Source organism: Nylanderia fulva, unplaced genomic scaffold (assembly GCF_048542155.1).
Source record: "Nylanderia fulva isolate GAGA-0341 unplaced genomic scaffold, ASM4854215v1 Scaffold874, whole genome shotgun sequence".
NCBI classification, from domain to species: Eukaryota; Metazoa; Arthropoda; class Insecta; order Hymenoptera; family Formicidae; genus Nylanderia; species Nylanderia fulva.
This window is the reverse complement of record NW_028190998.1, coordinates 2,331-27,500: the sequence shown is the minus strand read 5'-3', so window position 1 is coordinate 27,500 and position 25,170 is coordinate 2,331. Positions and strand designations below refer to the sequence as shown.

General features: G+C 41.9%; 1 protein-coding gene, 1 non-coding gene and 2 pseudogenes across 2 annotated transcripts; 1 reads left to right on the top strand and 3 right to left on the bottom strand.

Annotated features, from left to right (window-relative positions):
- Positions 1–112: 112 nt before the first annotated feature.
- LOC114942774 (5.8S ribosomal RNA) lies at positions 113–267 on the bottom strand. Its single transcript, XR_014926351.1, has one exon. It is a non-coding gene; the product is annotated as a 5.8S ribosomal RNA (ribosomal RNA).
- An 806-nt stretch (positions 268–1,073) lies between these two features.
- LOC146719762 (small subunit ribosomal RNA) lies at positions 1,074–1,802 on the bottom strand (annotated as a pseudogene; the record flags this gene model as incomplete).
- A 6,111-nt stretch (positions 1,803–7,913) lies between these two features.
- LOC146719761 (small subunit ribosomal RNA) lies at positions 7,914–8,642 on the top strand (annotated as a pseudogene; the record flags this gene model as incomplete).
- An 11,083-nt stretch (positions 8,643–19,725) lies between these two features.
- Positions 19,726–22,270, bottom strand: LOC146719760 (uncharacterized). The gene is made up of 2 exons (XM_085489561.1): positions 22,034–22,270; positions 19,726–20,733 (listed from the first exon to the last, which is right to left on the bottom strand). Exons 1-2 carry the CDS (start codon positions 22,268–22,270, stop codon positions 19,726–19,728), a joined length of 1,245 nt encoding a protein of 414 aa, XP_085345687.1.
- Positions 22,271–25,170: the final 2,900 nt, after the last annotated feature.

The window sequence follows — 25,170 nt, the reverse complement described above, 5'->3', positions numbered from 1 at the left end:
CGCCCATTGTAAGCGTTGCACAGAGGCACAGGCGACGCGCGCGCCATTCTCTGGTCGCCCGCGTCGTGGCCGTGCGCGCTTTTCGGGCGCAAGCAGTTTAGGGGTACTAAAACGACCCTCAGCCAGGCGTGGTCCGGGAATTGTATCCGTGGACCGCAATGTGCGTTCGAAATGTCGATGTTCATGTGTCCTGCAGTTCACAAGTTGACGCGCAATTAGCTGCGTTCTTCATCGACCCACGAGCCAAGTGATCCACCGTTCAGGGTAATCGTTTGAAATTTTTGCGTTCGCGAAGAAACGCGCTTCTCGTTCAACCATCGTGGTCTCTTCTCTCGGACGAGAGAGAGAGAATAATCGTGGTGGCTCTTCGATCAGCCTGTCCGCGCGCGTCCGAGGACGCGCGCGGACCGCCGCCTCCCGCCAGGGAAGGCTACGGCACAAAGATAGAGTTGTGTGTTTCTCGTTCGGAGCGTCTCTCCCGCAACGGGAGAGCCGGGGCGGAAGCTCTTTGAAGAAACCGTCGGACCGACACAGTTGACAGATTGGTCGAAATATCATCGATCCCTTCTCTGTGTTATATATATATTATAATAATATATGGGGGTCCTCTCGCTCGGCACTCGCGGTCGCACACCGTGTGTTCTCGGCACGCTGACCGCTGCCCCGCTACAACGGAGAGGGCGCGCGTCGACGAACGTCGTGGGTGCTGCACACACGCGTGCGCGGGCATAGGTTACCACCGGTTCGCGCTCAACGCCGAATCGACGCTCTGTGTGTGTGTGGCCGGAGAATGGCACACACACGAGCGTGATCGCGAAGCGTCTTGCTCCGAATCGTCGTTGAACACCGCCGGGCGCGCTGCTCTGCTTGCCGACTACTTTCGGTCAGAGAGGCGCGACGGCGTCCGTCGTTATATCAAAACACAACAACAAATTTCGTCAAATCCGTTATTTTTTTTTCTCTGAGAGAGCCTTTTCAGCGCGTCCATTCAGTCGCCGACTGCTGCGAGCGCGCGTCTCTCCCAAAAGAGAGGACTCTCGACGCAGAGCAGGACCTCCGGAACGTTAATGATCCTTCCGCAGGTTCACCTACGGAAACCTTGTTACGACTTTTACTTCCTCTAAATGATCAAGTTTGGTCATCTTCCCGGCAACATCGGCAATGCCGAGACATTGCCGCGCACCAGTCCGAAGACCTCACTAAATCATTCAATCGGTAGTAGCGACGGGCGGTGTGTACAAAGGGCAGGGACGTAATCAACGCGAGCTTATGACTCGCGCTTACTGGGAATTCCTCGTTCATGGGGAACAATTGCAAGCCCCAATCCCTAGCACGAAGGAGGTTCAGCGGGTTACCCGGGCCTTTCGGCCAGGGAACACACGCTGATTCCTTCAGTGTAGCGCGCGTGCGGCCCAGAACATCTAAGGGCATCACAGACCTGTTATTGCTCAATCTCGTGCGGCTAGAAGCCGCCTGTCCCTCTAAGAAGATTTGTTTGTACGTTGGTAGTAAAAACCCGCCAGCCGAAGCCGGGGGCCTTCGCGATACCATAAGGTACGCCTATTTAGCAGGCTAGAGTCTCGTTCGTTATCGGAATTAACCAGACAAATCGCTCCACCAACTAAGAACAGCCATGCACCACCACCCACCGAATCAAGAAAGAGCTATCAATCTGTCAATCCTTCCGGTGTCTGGGCCTGGTGAGGTTTCCCGTGTTGAGTCAAATTAAGCCGCAGGCTCCACTCCTGGTGGTGCCCTTCCGTCAATTCCTTTAAGTTTCAGCTTTGCAACCATACTTCCCCCGAACCCAAAAGCTTTGGTTTCCCGGAAGCTGCCCGCCGAGTCATCGGAGGAACTTCGGCGGATCGCTAGCTGGCATCGTTTATGGTTAGAACTAGGGCGGTATCTGATCGCCTTCGAACCTCTAACTTTCGTTCTTGATTAATGAATGAGGGAGAGAATGAAAGCGTTGCGGAAGTGAGTGAGATAGCGTGTATGAGAGTAATTGGTGCGAGACTCCGTAAATTCCTGTTTACGGAGACGAACAAAATTTCAAAGAGTGCGAGTGAGAAAATACTGGACATTGTGGGAGAATATGAGGAACAGATGATGAAAATGTTGTGCAAAAATGAGAGAATACAGGGGAAACTGGATGAGTGTATGCGTCGAGCGAGTCGGGATTTAGCCTACGGCGGAAGTGGAATGAGCTATGCGAGCGTGAGTGCGAAAAATGTTGAAAAGAGCGTGATTGAAAAGGTACAGGAAGTGAATGTGAAAACGAGTGAAAACGAAAGAGAAGATTTATGCGGTAATAGTAAGAGCGGATGATGCAAGTGCGACTGTGACAAGTGAGGAAGTAAAGGAGAGAATGATGAAGCATGTGAGCAAGTCACTGAATGTGCGTGTGAAAGCGGTGAGGAAAGTGAGGAATGGAGGTGTAGCGATTGAGACGATGAGCGAGAGTGAGTTGAAAAGAATAAGAGAGTGTGGTCAGTTTAAGAATGCTAGCCTAAAAGTTGAGCTGCCTCGCAAGATAGGCCCAAAGATCATCTTGTACGATGTGCCGAATGATATGGCGAGTGAAGTGTTAATGAGAGAAATGTATGAGAGGAGCTTGAAAGGGCGAGTGGATGAGAGAGTATTTATGGAACGTGTGCGTGTTGTGAGTAGGAATGCGAAGAAAGATGCAACCTGCGGAAATGTGATATTAGAAGTTACGAGTGCAATAAGAAATGTGCTCTGTAGTGACGGACGAGTGTTTGTGCATTGGAAGACCTTTAGGGTGAAAAAGTTTTTCAGTGTGCTGAGGTGCCACAAGTGCTTCGCATTTGGGCACATGATGCGGCAATGCACCGAAAAGGAAAGACTGTGCCAAAAATGTGGATGTGTAGGACACATGATGAGAGATTGTAAAAAGGAAAGTGTGTGTAGAAACTGTAAGCTGAAAGGGAGCAAATGTGATCACTCGGTTCTGTCCGAAGTGTGTCCGGAATACGTGAGAGCGTTAGAGAGAGAGAAAGCGAGAATAAATGACGAATGTATGGTGCGTGAATGTGGTGCAGTATAACTGCCAGAGAGCGTATGCGGTTATGTGTGATCTGGGTGAGATGATGCGCGAACGTCGAGTGAGTGTAGCACTGCTGCAAGAACCGTATGAAAGGCATGGACGTGTGGTGGGCTTGCCCATAGGTATGGATGTGATTGTGTGCAAAAGTGGGACGGTGAAAGCAGCAGTGGTGGTAAATGACTCTAGGTTAGACGTGATGTGCGTGAGAGAGTGTACGAATAAGCTTGGAGTGAGTGTGTGGTTGAAGGGGGATTTTGGCGAAATGTATGTGGTGTCCATGTATTGCCAGTATGGTAAGTGTATCGAGCCGTACTTGGCGTACATGGACAAAGTATGTGAGACGGCCGGGAGAAAGCGTCTGCTGATAGGTATGGATGCGAATGCCGTCTCTCCCTTGTGGTATAGCAAGGGTGGAGGCAGCAGAGAGAGTGAAGCGCGTGGTAGAGTGATTGAGGAAAGGATGATTGCGAGCGGGATGAATGTTGTTGAATGAGCCAAGCAAGTTTTACTCGTTCAGCGGGCCGAATGGGGAGAGTGACATCAATGTCACTTTCGTGAACGGCGTGAACGGAGGGTGCCGGTATGAGTGGGAAGTAAAGCCCGACTGGGGAGTGAGTGACCATAACGTATTGTTAATACGGATGGTACACAGAGAGAATGTAGGTACGAATGAGGGCATGCGTAGATGGGTGTGCAAGGACGTAGACTGGGAAGGATATATGTGTGATATTCGAGAGAGTGCGTTAGAGGATGCAGCGAGCGCCATAGACGAAGCGGATGCGCAGAGCTGTGTAGAGCGAATGATGAAATGGATCCATAGTGCGAATGATCGATGGATGAAGAGGTGTAAACCTGTGTATGCTAGGAAGCTTGTGTGGTGGACGGATGAGCTTGAGAAACTAAAGAAGGCTGTAGGAAGGAGCAGACGTGCCTACCAGCGTGCGAGAAAGAGGAATGAAAGCAGAGTGGAAGAAAGAATGAATGAATATAAGTATGTTTTGCGGGAGTATAAGGAGGAAATGCGAAGATGAAAGAGGAGAATTGGAAGCGATTTGTGTGCGTGACTGGGAAGAGGGATCCATGGAGCGATGTATATAAGGTGTGCATGGGAAAGCGTGATAGGGTAAGATTAAGTGGCATAAAAGTGGGTGATAGAGTGACGAGTACATGGAAAGAAAGCGCGGATGAGCTAATGAAGAGATTCTTCCCGGCAGCAAGGACGAACGTGGCGATAGACGCCAGGGGAGACGTGAGGGAGGAAGAAAAGCAGTTTGAATGGAGCGAAGTGGATGTGGCAGTGAGATCGATGAAAGTGGGTAAGGCACCTGGTATGGATGGTGTGAGTGCTGAGATGTTGCGAGCGATTTGGCGTGCTGTCCCGGTATGGATGAAAAGAATGTATGATGTATGTCTGAATACAGCGTGTTTCCCCCCGGCGTAAAAGACTGCGCGGGTGGTAGTGTTATTGAAGTCCCCCGATAAACCTAGGTCGGACCCTGGGTCTTATAGGTCCATTTGACTGCTGTCCGTGCTGGGGAAAGTGTTGGAGCGAATGATGGTTGGAAGACTCGAGCGAACGATGTGTGGAAGAATGTGTGACGCCCAGTACGGATTCGTAAGGAATCGGTCGACCGAGGATGCATGGAATCGAGTGCATGACTGGGTGAATGGGTCGGAGAGAAAGTATGTGTTAGGAGTGTTCGTGGACTTCAAAGGAGCGTTTGATAACCTAGAGTGGGAATGTGTGATCGAGAAATTGCGTGAGGTTGAATGTGAAGAAATTGAATTATGGAAGAGCTATTTTAGCGGCGCGTGTTGAGAAGTGAGTGGGGTTTGCGAAAGAAAGCTGTGACTGTGTTGTATAAAGGTCTGTTCATGTCGTGTGTGATGTATGGAGCGAGTGTATGGTATGGAGTGATGAGATTTGAATATGCGAGGGACCTCATAAATAGGTGCCAGCGAGTGGTGTTGAGTGCGTGTCCGAATGTATGTAGAACGGTCTCCACGGCGGCCATGCAAGTCCTTATGGGTGGCTTGCCGTGGGACCTGGAGTGCGTGAGAAGAGGAGTGTTGTATAAGGTGAGAAAGGGAATTAGTATGAGTGAGTATGATGTAGTGAATGATAGTGACTTGCGTGAGAGAGGTGTGGAAGGATGTATGGAATTGGTGAGTGAAAGGCTGTATGAGATGTGGCAGAATAGATGGAATAAGTGCGAGAAAGGAAGTGACGTATGAATTTATAAAGAATGTAAGGTTCGCGGGTGAGTGCCGAGAGTTCGAGCCTAGCTTGAGCCTGGGCTATATCCTGACAGGGCATTTGAATGAAGCCTCACGTCTCCCCTGGCGTCTATCGCCACGTTCGTCCTTGCTGCCGGGAAGAATCTCTTCATTAGCTCATCCGCGCTTTCTTTCCATGTACTCGTCACTCTATCACCCACTTTTATGCCACTTAATCTTACCCTATCACGCTTTCCCATGCACACCTTATATACATCGCTCCATGGATCCCTCTTCCCAGTCACGCACACAAATCGCTTCCAATTCTCCTCTTTCATCTTCGCATTTCCTCCTTATACTCCCGCAAAACATACTTATATTCATTCATTCTTTCTTCCACTCTGCTTTCATTCCTCTTTCTCGCACGCTGGTAGGCACGTCTGCTCCTTCCTACAGCCTTCTTTAGTTTCTCAAGCTCATCCGTCCACCACACAAGCTTCCTAGCATACACAGGTTTACACCTCTTCATCCATCGATCATTCGCACTATGGATCCATTTCATCATTCGCTCTACACAGCTCTGCGCATCCGCTTCGTCTATGGCGCTCGCTGCATCCTCTAACGCACTCTCTCGCATATCACACATATATCCTTTCCAGTCTACGTCCTTGCACACCCATCTACGCATGCCCTCATTCGTACCTACATTCTCTCTGTGTACCATCCGTATTAACAATACGTTATGGTCACTCACTCCCCAGTCGGGCTTTACTTCCCACTCATACCGGCACCCTCCGTTCACGCCGTTCACGAAAGTGACATTGATGTCACTCTCCCCATTCGGCCCGCTGAACGAGTAAAACTTGCTTGGCTCATTCAACAACATTCATCCCGCTCGCAATCATCCTTTCCTCAATCACTCTACCACGCGCTTCACTCTCTCTGCTGCCTCCACCCTTGCTATACCACAAGGGAGAGACGGCATTCGCATCCATACCTATCAGCAGACGCTTTCTCCCGGCCGTCTCACATACTTTGTCCATGTACGCCAAGTACGGCTCGATACACTTACCATACTGGCAATACATGGACACCACATACATTTCGCCAAAATCCCCCTTCAACCACACACTCACTCCAAGCTTATTCGTACACTCTCTCACGCACATCACGTCTAACCTAGAGTCATTTACCACCACTGCTGCTTTCACCGTCCCACTTTTGCACACAATCACATCCATACCTATGGGCAAGCCCACCACACGTCCATGCCTTTCATACGGTTCTTGCAGCAGTGCTACACTCACTCGACGTTCGCGCATCATCTCACCCAGATCACACATAACCGCATACGCTCTCTGGCAGTTATACTGCACCACATTCACGCACCATACATTCGTCATTTATTCTCGCTTTCTCTCTCTCTAACGCTCTCACGTATTCCGGACACACTTCGGACAGAACCGAGTGATCACATTTGCTCCCTTTCAGCTTACAGTTTCTACACACACTTTCCTTTTTACAATCTCTCATCATGTGTCCTACACATCCACATTTTGGCACAGTCTTTCCTTTTCGGTGCATTGCCGCATCATGTGCCCAAATGCGAAGCACTTGTGGCACCTCAGCACACTGAAAAACTCTTTCACCCTAAAGGCCTTCCAATGCACAAACACTCGTCCGTCACTACAGAGCACATTTCTTATTGCACTCGTAACTTTTAATATCACATTTCCGCAGGTCGCATCTTTCGTCGCCTTCCTACTCACAACACGCACACGTTCCATAAATACTCTCTCATCCACTCGCCCTTTCAAGCTCCTCTCATACATTTCTCTCATTAACACTTCACTCGCCATATCATTCGGCACATCGTACAAGATGATCTTTGGGCCTATCTTGCGAGGCAGCTCAACCTTTAGGCCAGCATTCTTAAACTGACCACACTCTCTTATTCTTTTCAACTCACTCTCGCTCATCGTCTCAATCGCTACACCTCCATTCCTCACTTTCCTCACCGCTTTCACACGCACATTCAGTGACTTGCTCACATGCTTCATCATTCTCTCCTTTACTTCCTCACTTGTCACAGTCGCACTTGCATCATCCGCTCTTACTATTACCGCATAAATCTTCTCTTTCGTTTTCACTCGTTTTCACATTCACTTCCTGTACCTTTTCAATCACGCTCTTTTCAACATTTTTCGCACTCACGCTCGCATAGCTCATTCCACTTCCGCCGTAGGCTAAATCCCGACTCGCTCGACGCATACACTCATCCAGTTTCCCCTGTATTCTCTCATTTTTGCACAACATTTTCATCATCTGTTCCTCATATTCTCCCACAATGTCCAGTATTTTCTCACTCGCACTCTTTGAAATTTTGTTCGTCTCCGTAAACAGGAATTTACGGAGTCTCGCACTAATTACTCTCATACACGCTATCTCACTCACTTCCGCAACGCTCTCATTCTCTCCCTCATTCATTAATCAAGAACGAAAGTTAGAGGTTCGAAGGCGATCAGATACCGCCCTAGTTCTAACCATAAACGATGCCAGCTAGCGATCCGCCGAAGTTCCTCCGATGACTCGGCGGGCAGCTTCCGGGAAACCAAAGCTTTTGGGTTCGGGGGAAGTATGGTTGCAAAGCTGAAACTTAAAGGAATTGACGGAAGGGCACCACCAGGAGTGGAGCCTGCGGCTTAATTTGACTCAACACGGGAAACCTCACCAGGCCCAGACACCGGAAGGATTGACAGATTGATAGCTCTTTCTTGATTCGGTGGGTGGTGGTGCATGGCTGTTCTTAGTTGGTGGAGCGATTTGTCTGGTTAATTCCGATAACGAACGAGACTCTAGCCTGCTAAATAGGCGTACCTTATGGTATCGCGAAGGCCCCCGGCTTCGGCTGGCGGGTTTTTACTACCAACGTACAAACAAATCTTCTTAGAGGGACAGGCGGCTTCTAGCCGCACGAGATTGAGCAATAACAGGTCTGTGATGCCCTTAGATGTTCTGGGCCGCACGCGCGCTATACTGAAGGAATCAGCGTGTGTTCCCTGGCCGAAAGGCCCGGGTAACCCGCTGAACCTCCTTCGTGCTAGGGATTGGGGCTTGCAATTGTTCCCCATGAACGAGGAATTCCCAGTAAGCGCGAGTCATAAGCTCGCGTTGATTACGTCCCTGCCCTTTGTACACACCGCCCGTCGCTACTACCGATTGAATGATTTAGTGAGGTCTTCGGACTGGTGCGCGGCAATGTCTCGGCATTGCCGATGTTGCCGGGAAGATGACCAAACTTGATCATTTAGAGGAAGTAAAAGTCGTAACAAGGTTTCCGTAGGTGAACCTGCGGAAGGATCATTAACGTTCCGGAGGTCCTGCTCTGCGTCGAGAGTCCTCTCTTTTGGGAGAGACGCGCGCTCGCAGCAGTCGGCGACTGAATGGACGCGCTGAAAAGGCGCTCTCAGAGAAAAAAAAATAACGGATTTGACGAAATTTGTTGTTGTGTTTTGATATAACGACGGACGCCGTCGCGCCTCTCTGACCGAAAGTAGTCGGCAAGCAGAGCAGCGCGCCCGGCGGTGTTCAACGACGATTCGGAGCAAGACGCTTCGCGATCACGCTCGTGTGTGTGCCATTCTCCGGCCACACACACACAGAGCGTCGATTCGGCGTTGAGCGCGAACCGGTGGTAACCTATGCCCGCGCACGCGTGTGTGCAGCACCCACGACGTTCGTCGACGCGCGCCCTCTCCGTTGTAGCGGGGCAGCGGTCAGCGTGCCGAGAACACACGGTGTGCGACCGCGAGTGCCGAGCGAGAGGACCCCCATATATTATTATAATATATATATAACACAGAGAAGGGATCGATGATATTTCGACCAATCTGTCAACTGTGTCGGTCCGACGGTTTCTTCAAAGAGCTTCCGCCCCGGCTCTCCCGTTGCGGGAGAGACGCTCCGAACGAGAAACACACAACTCTATCTTTGTGCCGTAGCCTTCCCTACGCGGTTAGGAAAAGTTCGAGAGAATATGACGTGGGATGCGCAATGAAGGTAAGTATGAAAAACTGTTAGTGTCCAACACAATATTTATTGACGTTTTTACTGAGGACCAGTTCTTACACTTGTTGAGTCCGAACAATGCACAATTATTCCTCACGATCCTTTTTTACAATTTAACGACAGGTGTCTTTGTCCTGAGACGCGCACAAGTCGGACAAGTCACTCAATTGTTACACTACTAGCATTCATGTAACAGACTACGCGAGACTTACAGTATACTGTCCGTAATCAATAGAATTCTCGTCGCGATGTACTAAGTTTCTCGCCAAAGTACACAAACTATCACAATGATTACGCGTCGAAGTACGCGGGACATTAAACAACGAAACGTAGGAAGTCTTTGTTAACACGCGGAACGACCGTAGTTTAGCGTTGGAAATATCCGGAGAGACTGTGTCTAGTCCGCTCGGCGTCGCGCCTTATATAGTAGTCGGGGAGTAGCGCGCCCCACTCATGGCCCGCCGGCCAATGAGCGCGCGGCGCCCCACCGCTGAGGCTCCGGCGTATCGCGGCGCTCGGGAGTATATCTGACTCGTCGAGAGTTCCCGTTTTCGGATTTTCGCTATGCATAGTTCGTTCAACAAGAGTTCCTATTTAATATAAATTTTACAAAAACGCTTGTAACTAGTTTATATATGCATGGACATGCTTTAAACGTTATTTACACTATTTACAACTTAAAAATTAATATATTTTTGTATTTTATCAGATATATATATTTTTTTGTATTTTTAATAAATATATATGTTTTTTATCCTTTATATTTATATATGTCCAGGAAGTGATTTTACACATTTCCTGAGCAATTGAAGGTAAGTTAATTTTAAAATTATATAAAATCAAATTAATGTTTTAATGTGCGTTAGATCGAAAACTATGGCTTCTGAGCCAATCTAGAAAATAGAAAAAATAAATAATCGTAAAATCAAAATTATTATTAAAAAATCGTTCTTGACCTTTAGTGATTGTTTAACAATAAAACATACATAACGAAAAAGTTATTGCACGTATTGCCGTTTTCGGCTTATCCTATCCATAGGATTGTTTAGAAAACTTATGTCGTGAATCTCATCCACGCGAATTCAGTGAAATTAAATTATTTACGAAAACTAACGTCCGGTTGTGGATCTTCTTTTATAGAATTCGATTTCGCGTGCATGTTATCCACTAAACTTATTATTATGATATTTACTTATATTTTATCCATGCAAATTGATTAAAATAAATTTCTAGGCATAATTCACACGTCGAGTGGATAGAATTAATTAACTTAAATTACGGTTGGATTATTTTACGCCTTTTATCCATACGTTTGTTTCGTATCATGAAATAAACCAAAATCTTACCTTATCGGTTGATAATTTTTTGCATGGATATTTTTCGTTATATCCGTTATCCAAGATGCTGGATAACCCTATTTACTTCTAATACTTAAGACTATGGGTTAACTACTTTATTTACAATATTTACATAAGTTACGCAAAGGGTTTACGCCGTATGGGGAAATTCCCGGAGAGCGTGCTGCTAGTCCGTTATCTCGTGCGGGATGGTAGGCTGCAGTACCTGCGATGGCTGGATCTCCGAGTGGCGGCCAGTCGTCGGTCGCATACCCCCTTCTCTCATTTCGGGAATCGGCTTGCCTATTTGCCTATTTCCGGCTTGCCTATTTCCGGAATGAGGCTGAGTTGACTCGGTGATTCAGTTGTTGCAGGGTCTTCTTCGGATTCGTCACGGATCCGGATGAATTTTCCCTTACTATTCCTTTTGCGTTTTATGACGTTTTTCGGTTGTATTTCGTCATCATCGGAACTTTGTGAAGATCTTTCTGTGTAAGATATTGATTTGATGTTTCGCTGTGGTTTTTGCGGACGTCTTTGTGGTATTTCAGCATCTTTAATTAGCACTTTTAGTTCTTTGGTGCATCTTGTTACACTCTTCACTTTTATATTGGGTGTTAGTTTACGCTTAGCTCCGCGTTTCTTGGGTGAATCTTGTCCATTTTGTGGTGTGTTTTCGTCAGTTTCTCCATCCGACTCGAAAATAACCTTGTGCCTTTGTTTTATTTTGTTGTTATTTTTCGGTGATGTGGACGCGAAGGAAGTCGAAGGAACGGGTTGTATTTCCGTTGGTCTGTTGTCCGTTCGATTTATCGGATCTTCGGGATGTATGGTTGATTCGTTGTCGGTCGATTTTCCTTGTCTTTGTGCTTCTATTTCCTCTTCGATGGTGGGTAGAGACTTTTTCTTGTCAAAGACGATGTACGGACAATTTTTATTAAGGCCATCGGTCATATATGTTACCATTTTTCCTGCCCATGGCGCTTCGACTCGTTTTTGGAAACTCTTTCCGACTATTTCTTGAATAACAATTATCGGCTTTGAGGCCATATGATTGATGCCTTTGTTGCATTTTATCTGGATGGTGGTTGTTACGATTGTTCTCGTATCATCCTCGTAGTCGATAATTGCGAATTTGTCGGTGTGTGTAAATGCGTGGTTGACATTTTCGTCCGCCTGTTGTTGTAATTGGCGTAAAATTTCGTCATCCTCGCTTTCCGTGTCCTCTACTGGATTTCGTTGTAAAGATTCACGGATTTTCCGTAGTTGTTTAATCCTTCTTTCTTTTCTCGAAATCTTCCTTTGTTGAAGAATTTGTTTGATTTCTGCGTTTAGTTGTTGTTCGCATTGTTCGAGATATTTAAGTTTATCGTCCATCGCGATTTCGGCTCGTGGAAATTCTCGGAACACGTGGTGGGTATACTTTACGTGTGGCGGATGCGAGAGTACTGACCGGATCGAGCGTGTCGCGCGTACGTCGCGTGTCGCGTAGTCGCTCGGTGGGGAGACGCTTGGTAGGGGGGTCGCTCGGTGGGGGGTCCCACGTTGCGTTCTCCTCACGCGTGTTTTCCGCTTCTTCGAGTGACTTCGGTAAGATGATAATTTTTATAATTTCTTTTTCAGATTCGGGTTGGTTCGTGGATGAATTTAATTTTTCCGGTGGTAAGTAAATTAAATTTTTGTTATCCAATTTTTCTTCTGTAACCCCTTCTGATTTGTTTTCTTTTTCAGGTTGATAATCTCCTTTGGATGGCCTCGGATCTTCGGGTGGTGAGTGTTCATTATTAATTTGATTACTAATCTTCTTTCTTTTTTCAGGTTCCCTGGGCTGTTTTGGATTTTCTTGAGGTAAGATGTTTTTCGATGTAATTGAATGTTGACTAATTACTTTTTCTTTTTCAGGTCTCCTTGGTGAAATGGAAACTTGGTATGGTAAGTTTTCTTCTTCCTCCTGTATCCGTGGTTGTAATTGTTTTATTTTTTCAGGTTCCTGGTTTTTGGCTCTTCCTCTGGTTGTATCAACGTTTTGGTAAGTGTTGTCAATTCCAAATTCGTTTTGCGGTTGAGTTTTAACGAATTGTATTACATTAGGTGATTTTAATGGGATATCAATTCTGTATGATTTTTGCTGGTATGGAATTGATTGTTTAGTTTTGGTATTTTTATTGTATTTTGTCCATGAAATCGGTTGATTTATTGGACTTTGTGGATGAAATTTTTCGATTTCGTAAAAAATTTCGTTTTTGATTTTTGTCATTTCGTTAGCATTCCATTTTTTTTTTAGGCGAATTAAGTTGTTTATCGCCCCCTTCTACTTTTGATTTTTCAAGTAGTCTGGTGATTGGAACTAACGAAATCATTTCGTTTTATGGGCTTCTTCTTCCAAATCGTATCTAAAATAAATGAAACTTCTTTCAGGATTTCCATTTTGTTGTCCGGTTTTTGGTGGACTTAACTTTTTCCTATAAATTTCTATTTATTTTATTGTTTGATTTTATTAACCAATTTTATTACTGTGGCTATTGAGAATGCCCCCTTCTAATTTTGATTTTAAATTAGAGGATGTGTTATTCTAGGAATTTTGCTGATGGACTGCAAATAACGTTTCTTTTGAATCTTGATTTCAGGTGGATTATGGCTGCTGATTATGCCCTCTTCTACATTCGATCTTCATTAGGAGATGATTTCTGGATATTTGTCGCCCCCTTCTAATCGAGATTTCTTCTTAGAAGTAAGTAAATTTGTTAACGTCCCCTTCTAATTTTGACTTTAATTAGAAGACGCTTTTATTTTTCGATGGTATGCCCCCTTCTAAACAAGATTTCTTCAGAAGACGTTTTTGTTCTTAGTTTTTGTTATTTTTGCAGATGACGTGCAATTTGTGGATTTCCTGAGCGAGATTTAATTATTACAGGCAAGTACCCAGAATGTAATTTTGAAAGTGAATTATTAAAAGGAATTAAATTATGTATGAAATTGAAAAGCAATTTTGTCATGGAGTTTTGGCCTAAAGTGTTAAATTTATTAAATATAATTATTGTTGATTAAATAATATGATGTATATTTATTAAATAAAAAGAGATTATTTTGAAACTTATTTCTTTTTCCTATTGTTTTTCTTTGACTTTTTATTTTTGAATTTTGATGAGGGTTGTTGTTTCTTTTTATGTGTACTTTCCGGTTTCTGTTTTTCGGCTTCTTTTTCCTCGAAAAACTTTATAATCTCTTCAGGGTCGATGATCGTGTTGTCAGATGATGTGGATATTGATGTGTCTGAGCTGTTAGTAGAGAATGTTTGAGGGTTGATAATTAATTTTTCGAGCTTGTCTATTAACCTAAGTATTTCTTGATGGTTGTCTTTCAAGTTAAATGGGTTTTCAGCTTTTGGAATTTTATATTTCCTGTCATGCTGTTTTTTTGTGTGACGTCTCTTTTGGAGGCTTGTCGCTTAATTGTGATAATGTTGTATCACTTTTGCTCGAAGAATTTTTGGAAAAGTTTATTTTTTGTAATTCAAATTTTCGTGCCTGTTTTTGTAGTTCTTCTTGAGCTTTTCTATTAAATTTTTCTTCATATTTTTTAATTTGTGTTTTATTTGCTCTTTTGTTACAGGATACGAATTTCTGTTTTGGCTGTTTGGTGATTTTTCCTGGGTATTTTTACTACCTTTTTCAGTTTTTGGTTTATTTGCGGGTTTTTTTCGCTTTACTATTGAGATGCTGTTAATTCTCTTGATGTTTTCTTGCAGAGGTAGTCTTTTCGTTGTGTCCGTGTGTTGTTTTTTGATGTTGCAATATTTCTTGAGAGAATTCTTGCACTTATTTTCTTTATTTGCTCTTCCAATAGGTAGATATTTCTTAAATTTATTTACCCTGGGTGTTTCGGTAAGCTCTTCTCTTGCTTTTTGTAACTTTTTAATTTGATCTAGTTTTTTATTGATCTTTGTTGTTAATTTATTTTGCAACTGAAATAATTGGTTTATTTGTTGTTCGGTTTCTTGTTGCAATTTAATTGATAGAGTTTGAGCTGTTTTGAATAATCTATCTATTTTATTAGCAATAAATTTTTCTTTATGTGCGGTTCGATTAGCTGTTCGTCGGTTTTTAGAATTCATCTTTGTTGTTTCTCGTATGGGTATTTTTGTAATGGCCGAGATTGATTTAAAATTTTGTTGATCCTCGTTTGATTTGATACTATTACTCAAATCTGTTCGTGATTCGTTTTGTTTGTTCGAATCGCTTTCTTCAGAATCGGATCGGATATCTGAAGATGAACTATTTGTCGAAGAGTCTGTCCTCCGCCTAATCGTAGCTACCTCCTTCTGCTCCTTTACTCCTGGAACATTCGGGATTTTTGAAGCTTTCGCGCCCCTACGTGGACCAAGAGTCATTCTGGGATCGCATCCAGAGTCTAATTGTACTTTCGGTTTTGGATTTATCTTCGTTTCCGAATTCTGTCCGTACCATTCGATCGCTTTGATTTCTGGATTTTTCCAGTGCGATACTTGGTTTCGACTCGGAATATATTGCTTCTTTATTATCGCGGTCTTCGTCGAAGTCTTTTCCGTGGATCCTCTCCTTGACGGATTTGGCGTCAGTGGCTGTTCTTCGCTCGTCCTGGATTTCTTCCAGTATGTCTACGAGGTCTGCGATGCTCTTGGTTGTCGACCATTTTATTTCGCGCGTGACACTTGCATCGAAATGTCTCTTTACGCAGCGAATGATCTCCAAATCGCTCGTGGGCGGATCAAGGTATTTCGCTTGTCGCGCCGGGTCCAAAGCGTAGTCCGACATCCTCGATGTCTTCGAAGCTCGGTATTGACCCATGTAGATTTTTTCGCGGAATTTCGCCTGCTGTAGTTCGCCCCAGAAATGCTTTGTGAAAGCATCCCGTGCTTCGTTGACGTGTGCGAATTCTTGCAATTCGAACCAAATGCTCGCTTGGTCCTTCATGCATCTTCCGAAGAAGTGAAGCAAATCGCGGTCGTCGACATCTTCGTGTGTCGCGATGCTGTTGAACCTCTTGAGAAAGCGAATGGGATTCGTCTCCTCGATTCTTCCGTTGAACCTTAGTTCGTCGAAAGGGTTCTTGATCCATCCTCCTCTGGGAAGTCGTATGCCGTCTCGTGGTGCAACGTACTGCCTTGGCGAGGACGCGCTATTGTCCGTTCCGTCCGACGATGTCGAGCTTCGCGAGCTACGTCTCTGTCTCAAGGTGTTTGCGTTTTTTATCGCACTGAGGATCGCATCGAACTTTAGTTCCAGTTCGAGAATTTTGGGATCGGTTTCCTGTTTGGGTGTCATCTGTGTTGATGCATCCGTCGCAGGTTCTTCGGTCTTATATGATGGATTTCGGATTTTTCCTGAGCGTAGGCTCATTGGTGGTGAGTGAATAACTCCTTTGAACTCCTTGTCTTGGGGTCCGTTAGCTCCGTCCATTTTTGCCGAATTTATCAGGTATTTTATTTATTTAACCCGAATTGTAGCTAATTTACGCGTGATGCTATAGCTAATTAATTTAATCAACTCGTTTTTTAGTCGATCGGTTTGATCGATGAGCTGAAAATCTATAAAAATTTCGCAAACCAAATTTTTCGACCTAATATCCGCTTTCGGGTTCTCAATCCTAATCGCTAAGATACGCGCTGCCCTTTGTTGAAGGATTTTGTGCGCTTAGTGAAATCCTTTCGAATGTTCATTGTCGTTTGGATTTATAGCTGAAATTCGCGAAAATTCTTTTTATCGAATAACGCGTTTATGCACGAATTTATTTCTCGTGACTAACTATTGTTCGCAAACCAAATCTTTCGATATTATATCCGCTTTCGGGTTGCCAATCCTAATCGCTAAGATACGCGTTGCCTTTTGTTGAAGGATTTTTTACGCTAATCGTTGTCTGGATTTACAGCTGAAGTGCGCGAAAATTCTTTTGTTCGAATATCGCGTTTATTATTTTGTAAAAATTTCGCAAACCAAATTTATTTGACTTAATATCCGCTTTCGGGTTGCCAATCCTAATCGCTAAGATACGCGCTGCCCTTTGTTGAAGGATTGTTTGCGCTTTGTGAAATTCTTTTGAATATTCACAGTCCTTTGGATTTACAACTGAAATTCGCGAAAATTCTTTGTCGGAATATCGCGTTTTACTATCATGCACGAATTTGTTTAACGTGACTAACTATTTTATTCGCTTCTAAGTTAATTGCCTCACGAATAAATTTTATGCACGAATTTATTTCACGTGACTAACTATTTTATTCGCTTCTAAGTTAATTGCCTCACGAATAAATATTTTATTTGCACAAAGTTAATTGTGTCTGACTATTCGCGTAATATTGTTCGACTTTCTCGAAATATTCGCGAAATTTATTTATTGTTGACCGAGTATGCTATCCGCTGCTCGCCGAATGTATTCTACAACGAGTGTCATGATTGCCGTTCGAGACTAATCGAGATTGACTGTCGAAAATAATTCTTATTAGACGAGTGTCACGGTCGCCATTGGAGACTTATCGGGACTTGGTGCCGACTGTCGAATGGCTCGCAATTGATACTACTCACGGCGGCTTATTTCACTGTGACCGAACCTGTATGGGTAGGGATCCCTCCTTCGGACTTACCAATCACAGGGGCCACCGCTTTCACCGGAAAGGTCGCCAGTTCTTTTATCCTATACAAAGAACAAGGTATTGAGTGCCGCCGAGGACCCTTTGTCGCCGCCGTCCTTTGTGACGCCGCGCGCCGCCTTTGATGGTCGCCGCCGCTGCGTTGAACGTAGTCGAGTCGGGATGACGCAATCCGCGCTCGAAGGCAGGTAATCCAGGTACGTACTCACTTTCTCACTTATTTCCAGGTCGACGCGAGATCTTTCACCCCTACGCGGTTAGGAAAAGTTCGAGAGAATATGACGTGGGATGCGCAATGAAGGTAAGTATGAAAAACTGTTAGTGTCCAACACAATATTTATTGACGTTTTTACTGAGGACCAGTTCTTACACTTGTTGAGTCCGAACAATGCACAATTATTCCTCACGATCCTTTTTTACAATTTAACGACAGGTGTCTTTGTCCTGAGACGCGCACAAGTCGGACAAGTCACTCAATTGTTACACTACTAGCATTCATGTAACAGACTACGCGAGACTTACAGTATACTGTCCGTAATCAATAGAATTCTCGTCGCGATGTACTAAGTTTCTCGCCAAAGTACACAAACTATCACAATGATTACGCGTCGAAGTACGCGGGACATTAAACAACGAAACGTAGGAAGTCTTTGTTAACACGCGGAACGACCGTAGTTTAGCGTTGAAAATATCCGGAGAGACTGTGTCTAGTCCGCTCGGCGTCGCGCCTTATATAGTAGTCGGGGAGTAGCGCGCCCCACTCATGGCCCGCCGGCCAATGAGCGCGCGGCGCCCCACCGCTGAGGCTCCGGCGTATCGCGGCGCTCGGGAGTATATCTGACTCGTCGAGAGTTCCCGTTTTCGGATTTTCGCTATGCATAGTTCGTTCAACAAGAGTTCCTATTTAATATAAATTTTACAAAAACGCTTGTAACTAGTTTATATATGCATGGACATGCTTTAAACGTTATTTACACTATTTACAACTTAAAAATTAATATATTTTTGTATTTTATCAGATATATATATTTTTTTGTATTTTTAATAAATATATGTTTTTTATCCTTTATATTTATATATGTCCAGGAAGTGATTTTACACATTTCCTGAGCAATTGAAGGTAAGTTAATTTTAAAATTATATAAAATCAAATTAATGTTTTAATGTGCGTTAGATCGAAAACTATGGCTTCTGAGCCAATCTAGAAAATAGAAAAAATAAATAATCGTAAAATCAAAATCATTAATAAAAAATCGTTCTTGACCTTTAGTGATTGTTTAACAATAAAACATACATAACGAAAAAGTTATCGCACGTATTGCCGTTTTCGGCTTATCCTATCCATAGGATTGTTTAGAAAACTTATGTCGTGAATCTCATCCACGCGAATTCAGTGAAATTAAATTATTTACGAAAACTAACGTCCGGTTGTGGATCTTCTTTTTATAGAATTTAATTTCGCGTGCATGTTATCCACTAAACTTATTATTATGATATTTACTTATGCTTTATCCATGCAAATTGATTAAAATAAATTTCTAGGCATAATTCACACATCGTGTGGATCGAATTAATTAACTTGAATTACGGATGGATTATTTTACGCCTTTCATCCATACGTTTGTTCTGTATCATGAGATAAACCAAAATCTTACCTTATAGGTTAATAATCCTTTGCATGGATATTTTTCATTATATCCGTTATCCAAGATACTGGATAACCCTATCTACTTCTAATACTTAAGACTATGGGTTAAATACTTTATTTACAATATTTACATAAGTTACGCAAAGGGTTTACGCCGTATGGGTAAATTCCCGGAGAGCGTGCTGCTGGTCCGTTATCTCGTGCGGGATGGTAGGCTGCAGTACCTGCGATGGCTGTCGATATCAGTAGGCGCGACGGCGTCGCTCTAATTCAAATTATTGTTGATCGACTGGTGGCTTGTACAGCCTCGTGAAGGCTCGCTCCGAGAGGAAAGTGATTACAGCAACGAACATATGTTTACTTGTATTTGCAGCTGATCGATAGCACGGTTCGCAGAGATCTGATTCTCGGTTTTTGGGGGCGTTCCGAGTTTTCGTCACGGAATCCCCTCTTTCTCGGGATCGGATGTTTGTTTCGGCGAATCGGAGCGACGAAAGAATAGGAGTAAATAAAATGTACACGTGACAGCGTGACTCTTATCACATGGGATGGTGAACAAGGTCGATAATGTTGTCGTGTGTCGGTTCGAACGATCGAACCTTTCCGTTGATATACGAGCGATTAATATAAGAGTCTATTGATTATACAAATTTATGATATGCGTCAACATACCGTCCGCCTCGAATGTGATTGACATTCGATATGAATACAATATTTGCGGTCAATGAAATTTAACGTAAATTTACAATATTCAATCGGACAGTTACAATCCAATGCCGCCCGCCATGGCGGAATGATGTTCGCTATCATTGTTGATGTCGACCGGAAGAAAACAAAGTTTTGTAATGGGGCGCTTGAACTCGGATTCAGCCGTTTTAACAGTAACGACTCGAACGAGCCGATCGCTGCCTGGATGGCATTTAACTATACGCCCAAGCTTCCATCGATTTGGAGGGGCAAGTGGATCGCGAAGTAAGACTAATCTACCGGGTGTGGCTAGAGTTTGTACAGAACGCCATTTAGGGCGTTGTTGTAAGGTATTCAAATACGTATCTTTCCATGCCTTCCAGACGCGTTCGCTTAATTGCTGCACTAGTTGCCAGCGAGATAAACGATTTTCGGCGAGTTCGAGTAAGCTCGGCTCCGGGATCGAGCTTAAGGATGCGCCGATCAAAAAATGACCCGGAGTCAGAGCGGTATAATCGTCTAAAGCGTCGGACACGGAAGCGATGGGACGAGAATTTAAGAAAAGTTCGATACGGCATAGTAATGTGGTTATCTCTTCGAACGTTAAGGTGTGCGTTCCAATAGCGCGTTTAATGTGATGTTTCACAGAGCGTACGGCAGCCTCCCATAGGCCTCCGAAATGCGGCGCAGCGGGAGGTATGAAATGCCATGCAGTATTTTCTTGAGCTATGTAATTTTGAAATGCTGGATCACGCGTGGCTGCATGGAAGGAGGCCGTAAGCTCTTGATCGGCACCTTGAAACGTAGTACCGTGATCGGAGTACATTGCATGCGGAATGCCACGACGTGCGGTAAAACGATGATACGCGGCAAGGAACGACGCGGTAGTATAATCCGATACTGCGTCTAGGTGCAGTGCTTTCGTGGTCATGCATACAAAAATTGCGAGGTAAGCTTTTTGGGCTTTATGACCACGACCTTTAGTCGTACGCACTAGTAACGGACCCGCGTAATCGACGCCGGTATGATTAAAGGCGCGTGAAGTCGGGTTCACGCGGAAATCCAGGGGCAGGTCGCCCATAAGCTGTTCGGGCACGCGTGCATTCTCCCGTGTGCACACAATACATTGGTAGAGGACGGTACGCACAGTGGCGCGAGCGCGAATTAGCCAATACTGTTGTCGCAGGAGCGTGAGTGTGAGTTGCGGACCGGCGTGTTATTAAAAATACATGAATCTGTTTGATAAGGAGGTGGACCAATGGATGTGATTTTAAAATTAGCGGATGTTTAGCGTCATCTGACAGGCTTGCGTGCTTTAATCGGCCTCGAACGCGTAACAAGCTGTCTCTGTCTATGTAAGGAGAAAGCGAAGCTAATGGACTAGTTTTTGAGACGCAACGTAGTTGTTTTAGGCGAGCTATGTCGTCAGCAAATAGATTGAGTTGAATCCGTCGAATCCAAAAATTATGAGCGGCGACCAGCTCATCGGACCGGAGAGCATGCGGGTGCGAGTGAGAGGCATCGCATTGTGTTTTCGTCTGGGTACGAGCGTTGCGAACGTTATATCACGCATTTTTTGACGCTTTGTTTCAGGATCCTTTTGGTACTGATCACGCACCATCTGAAGTTTTGTTTCAGGATCCTTATGGTACTGATCACGCACCATCTGACGTTTTGTTTCAGAATCCTTATGGTACTGATCACGCATCATCTGACGTTTTGTTTCAGGATCCTTATGGTACTGATCACGCACCATCTGACGTTTTGTTTCAGGATCCTTATGGTACTGATCATGCATTATCTGACGTTTTGTTTCAGGATCCTTATGGTACTGATCACGCATTATCTGACGTTAGGATCTATGGTACTGATCACGCATTATCTGACGTTTGTTGCATAAAATATTTTTCTTTGTGAGAAAAAGCATCTTTTTCGATTCGTTTCGAACGCTGTTCCTCAGTTTCCTTACTACGTGCAAGTCTTTTTCTCAGTGCATCCCTCTCTCGTCTTTTCAATGTCTCCAACGGCAGTAGCGTTAATGGAGCAATTGAATCATAGAGGTACGGAAAATGAGTTATTGTTTGTTTTTCAAACATTGCGGACAAATGAGGTCTTAGCAACGATTGATTATACGTCACGATGCAAGGATTTACGCCAAACAGAATAGATGTAACAATCGCAATTGCCATAGGACCACAATTATAACCGTCACCTTGCGACTGAACTTTAGGAAAAACTATTAGATTGTTTTGACAATCATGAAAGAGAAATAATCTGTCCACAAAAATTCGAATTTCTCCATTCAAATTATGTATATTTGCATTACGACTACCTTCATGAGAATCATATATAATAATAGATTTTGCATCGTAATGGCAAGCAACCCAATGTCCACCACCAAAATCACTGTGCAGTATTTGCAAATGCTTCTTCTTTGAATTATTCAGTGGAACAATCTGATCGAGAAATATTGTCAACCATACAGGTCGAGGTGCATAATCAGAATTGCTCTCGAGTAGCGCATGGAAACTGTCTATCATCGTTTCCATCAACCATTCTTTGAAAGCCAAAATATTCTTTTCCTTATTGCCATAATGGAACTTGTGACACTGATGATCCATTTTCAGTTGTTTGGGACAGTTTTAGTTATAGATATACGGCGTTTGGGGCAGCCTTCTAGTGATGCAAGTATCAAATAAGATTTTTCTAATTAGACGCCTAGAGCAGGCGAAAGGTCTGAGATATTGCAGACTAAAATGCTACAAAAGCGAATACTGTTAATTTGGATGTGTAATAGACCCAAAACAAAAATACTTTTTCTAATTGTATAGGCGCCACGGGCAAGCCAAAAATCTGCGCTATTACAGACGAAAACGCTATAATAGCGAATAATTTTAGTTTGGATACGTAATAGGCCGAACAAAATTAATTTTTGTAATTGGATGCAGGCGTCTAGGGCAAGCCAAAATTCAGCGCTATTAGCAGCCGATGTTCTAATTCAGCGCTTATGGCAGCTTTTATACAGCGCCTGAGCAGCCGATTAATTTTTTTTTATTTTTCCGGATCTGTAAAATAAAAAAGTTATATAAATACATTATAAATTATTTTAATAAACATATGCAAAGATTCAAAATTATTATACTAATTAAACAATACTTCAGAAACTACAGTTAAAAAGAAATGAAATTACATCTGTTCATTTTTCTTTTGTATAGTACTTGTAATTCACGTAATCACATTGACACGTCAAAATAGTATTTATTTATTATTATTGTAAATAAATCATCATTGCAGTAGACCTAAAATTTCTTAAAATTAAAAATCATAATCGAAAATTTGAAGTAAATCTAATTTTTTTTATAAATAGAAATATTCTATTTTTTTTTAATTTATCGATTCTTCACTATATATTTGATTCAATAATCTTACCTCAAGATTTTTATGCACAAAATGATGAATACCAATCGAAGTTAAATGCCTATCTTTGTTTTCCCTTTAAACTAAACAACTTTTGTCTGAAATTTTCCTATATACTTTCGAGATATTTAATAAGTACAAAATTTACTTATGAAATAGGTATTTCTGTACAAACAAGATTTATAAATACAGGATTTACTTACAGATTAAACAAGAATTTTTAAGAGGCATTGATGATTTATTGATAATAAAACTTCCTACGACATTTAAATAAACTTGTTAAATATGCAAGACGAAAAAATGTTTCAAACAAACACCATAGGATTTGAAGAAAGACAGATGATGCTGATATTCATTGGACCTTGCAGAGATCTTGAAAATTCCTGTTAACGTTAACCCACTAAACATGAAATATACATGCAATGTTTCAAATTGTTTCATTTAGATTTCAAATGATACATTTTACGTATTTGTTTTTGATATAATTCATAAATGTTACAATTGAAATATTTCATCATAGTATATATTAAAAATATTTCAAATGAAATATCTCAATTGATATATATTTAAAACATTCCAAAGTTATCGTTTTAGGTATATTTACAAAATAATAGTAAAATAAATATTTATGTACACGATTAGATAATCGCTTACATAATTTGGAAAATGGCAATCACGTATTACATTCAAATTGTGTTTATTTATTATAAATAAATTATTAGAGAGAAATATTGAAAAATATTGAATAACATAATTAGAATACGTTGTATATAAATATTTATATAAATGGTCTTGTTTTAAAATTGTATTATTATTTAAATGCTTAGAATGTATATATTTTGTTATTATATATTTATTTATATATTTATATTTTTTTTATATTGAAAAGATTCATTTTTCTTTTTCCTTTTTTTAAATTAATAAATTTTATTAAATATTTGTTTGCCAATTAAACAAAAATGTAATCGTACACCAGCAATTACTTTTCAAAATATTATTTTTCTTGTGTGTGAATAGTTTCATATAATATCTGGATTGCAAATATATATAAAAAACTCAATAAATAAATGCAGCTTTTTTCAACTAAAAGAACTCAATAAGTAAATGTAGCTTTCCTCTCTTGCAGAGCTTGATACAGCTTTGTCACGCTGTTTATCAAAATAACAGAAAATAAATAAATAAAAAACTAAAATAAACTTTAATAAAATAAAAGTTATTTCAACTTGAAATAAAAATTTTAAATAAAATTAACAAAATTATATAAATTTTAAATACATATAACTTCATTTACGTGAAATGTTCATAAAGTTTGTAACTTTGGTTATAAAGTAAAAAATGAAGTGATTGAAAATGTGTACATTTATTAGCTTTTTTTTACCTTTGAATCCTGTAGAGTTACACATTTTTCCCAATGATGAAAGATCTAATTATTAGATCTAATTAAGATATAATTATTGTAAAAACCAACACACTTGTCTTTTAACAAAATTAAAATTAAACTTAATAAACTGTTCATAAATTTTATAAATTTGTAATAATATCTTATTAACATTTTTTAAAAGACAATGTGTCTATTTTTATAATTACTATATCTGACAGATCTTGTCAGGAAAAATGTGTAACTTCGCAGAATTTATATGTAGAAAAGATTAATAAATGTGTTTTACTACATTTTCTCCTTTAAGTAGGCAAAGGAACAAACTTTATGAATGTCTTATGTATACATATAATTTAGTAAACCTTCAGTCTTATTATATCTTATTAATCTTCTTCGTCTGATAATTCTTGTGTTGAGTATTTTTTACTTTCTATTCTCTCTAGTATCTTAAGTTGCCTTTGTAAGATACTATTTCGTTCTTTTTGCAATTGTAATTGTTCTATTTGTAATTCATTACATTTTTTAAGCTCCGTCAGATATTTTGTACGTGTTTCTTGTTTGGCATCACTTTCTCTTTGTAGCACAGCACAGATGGATTCCTTAAGTGATTGTAGAGTATGCGCCAATTTGCCATCTCGTACTTTTGCTTTTGTATTTATTAAAGATGAGCAACTGCTATCCGTCATGGACGATTTGCTGCTACCTATTACTGATTGAGATTGACTG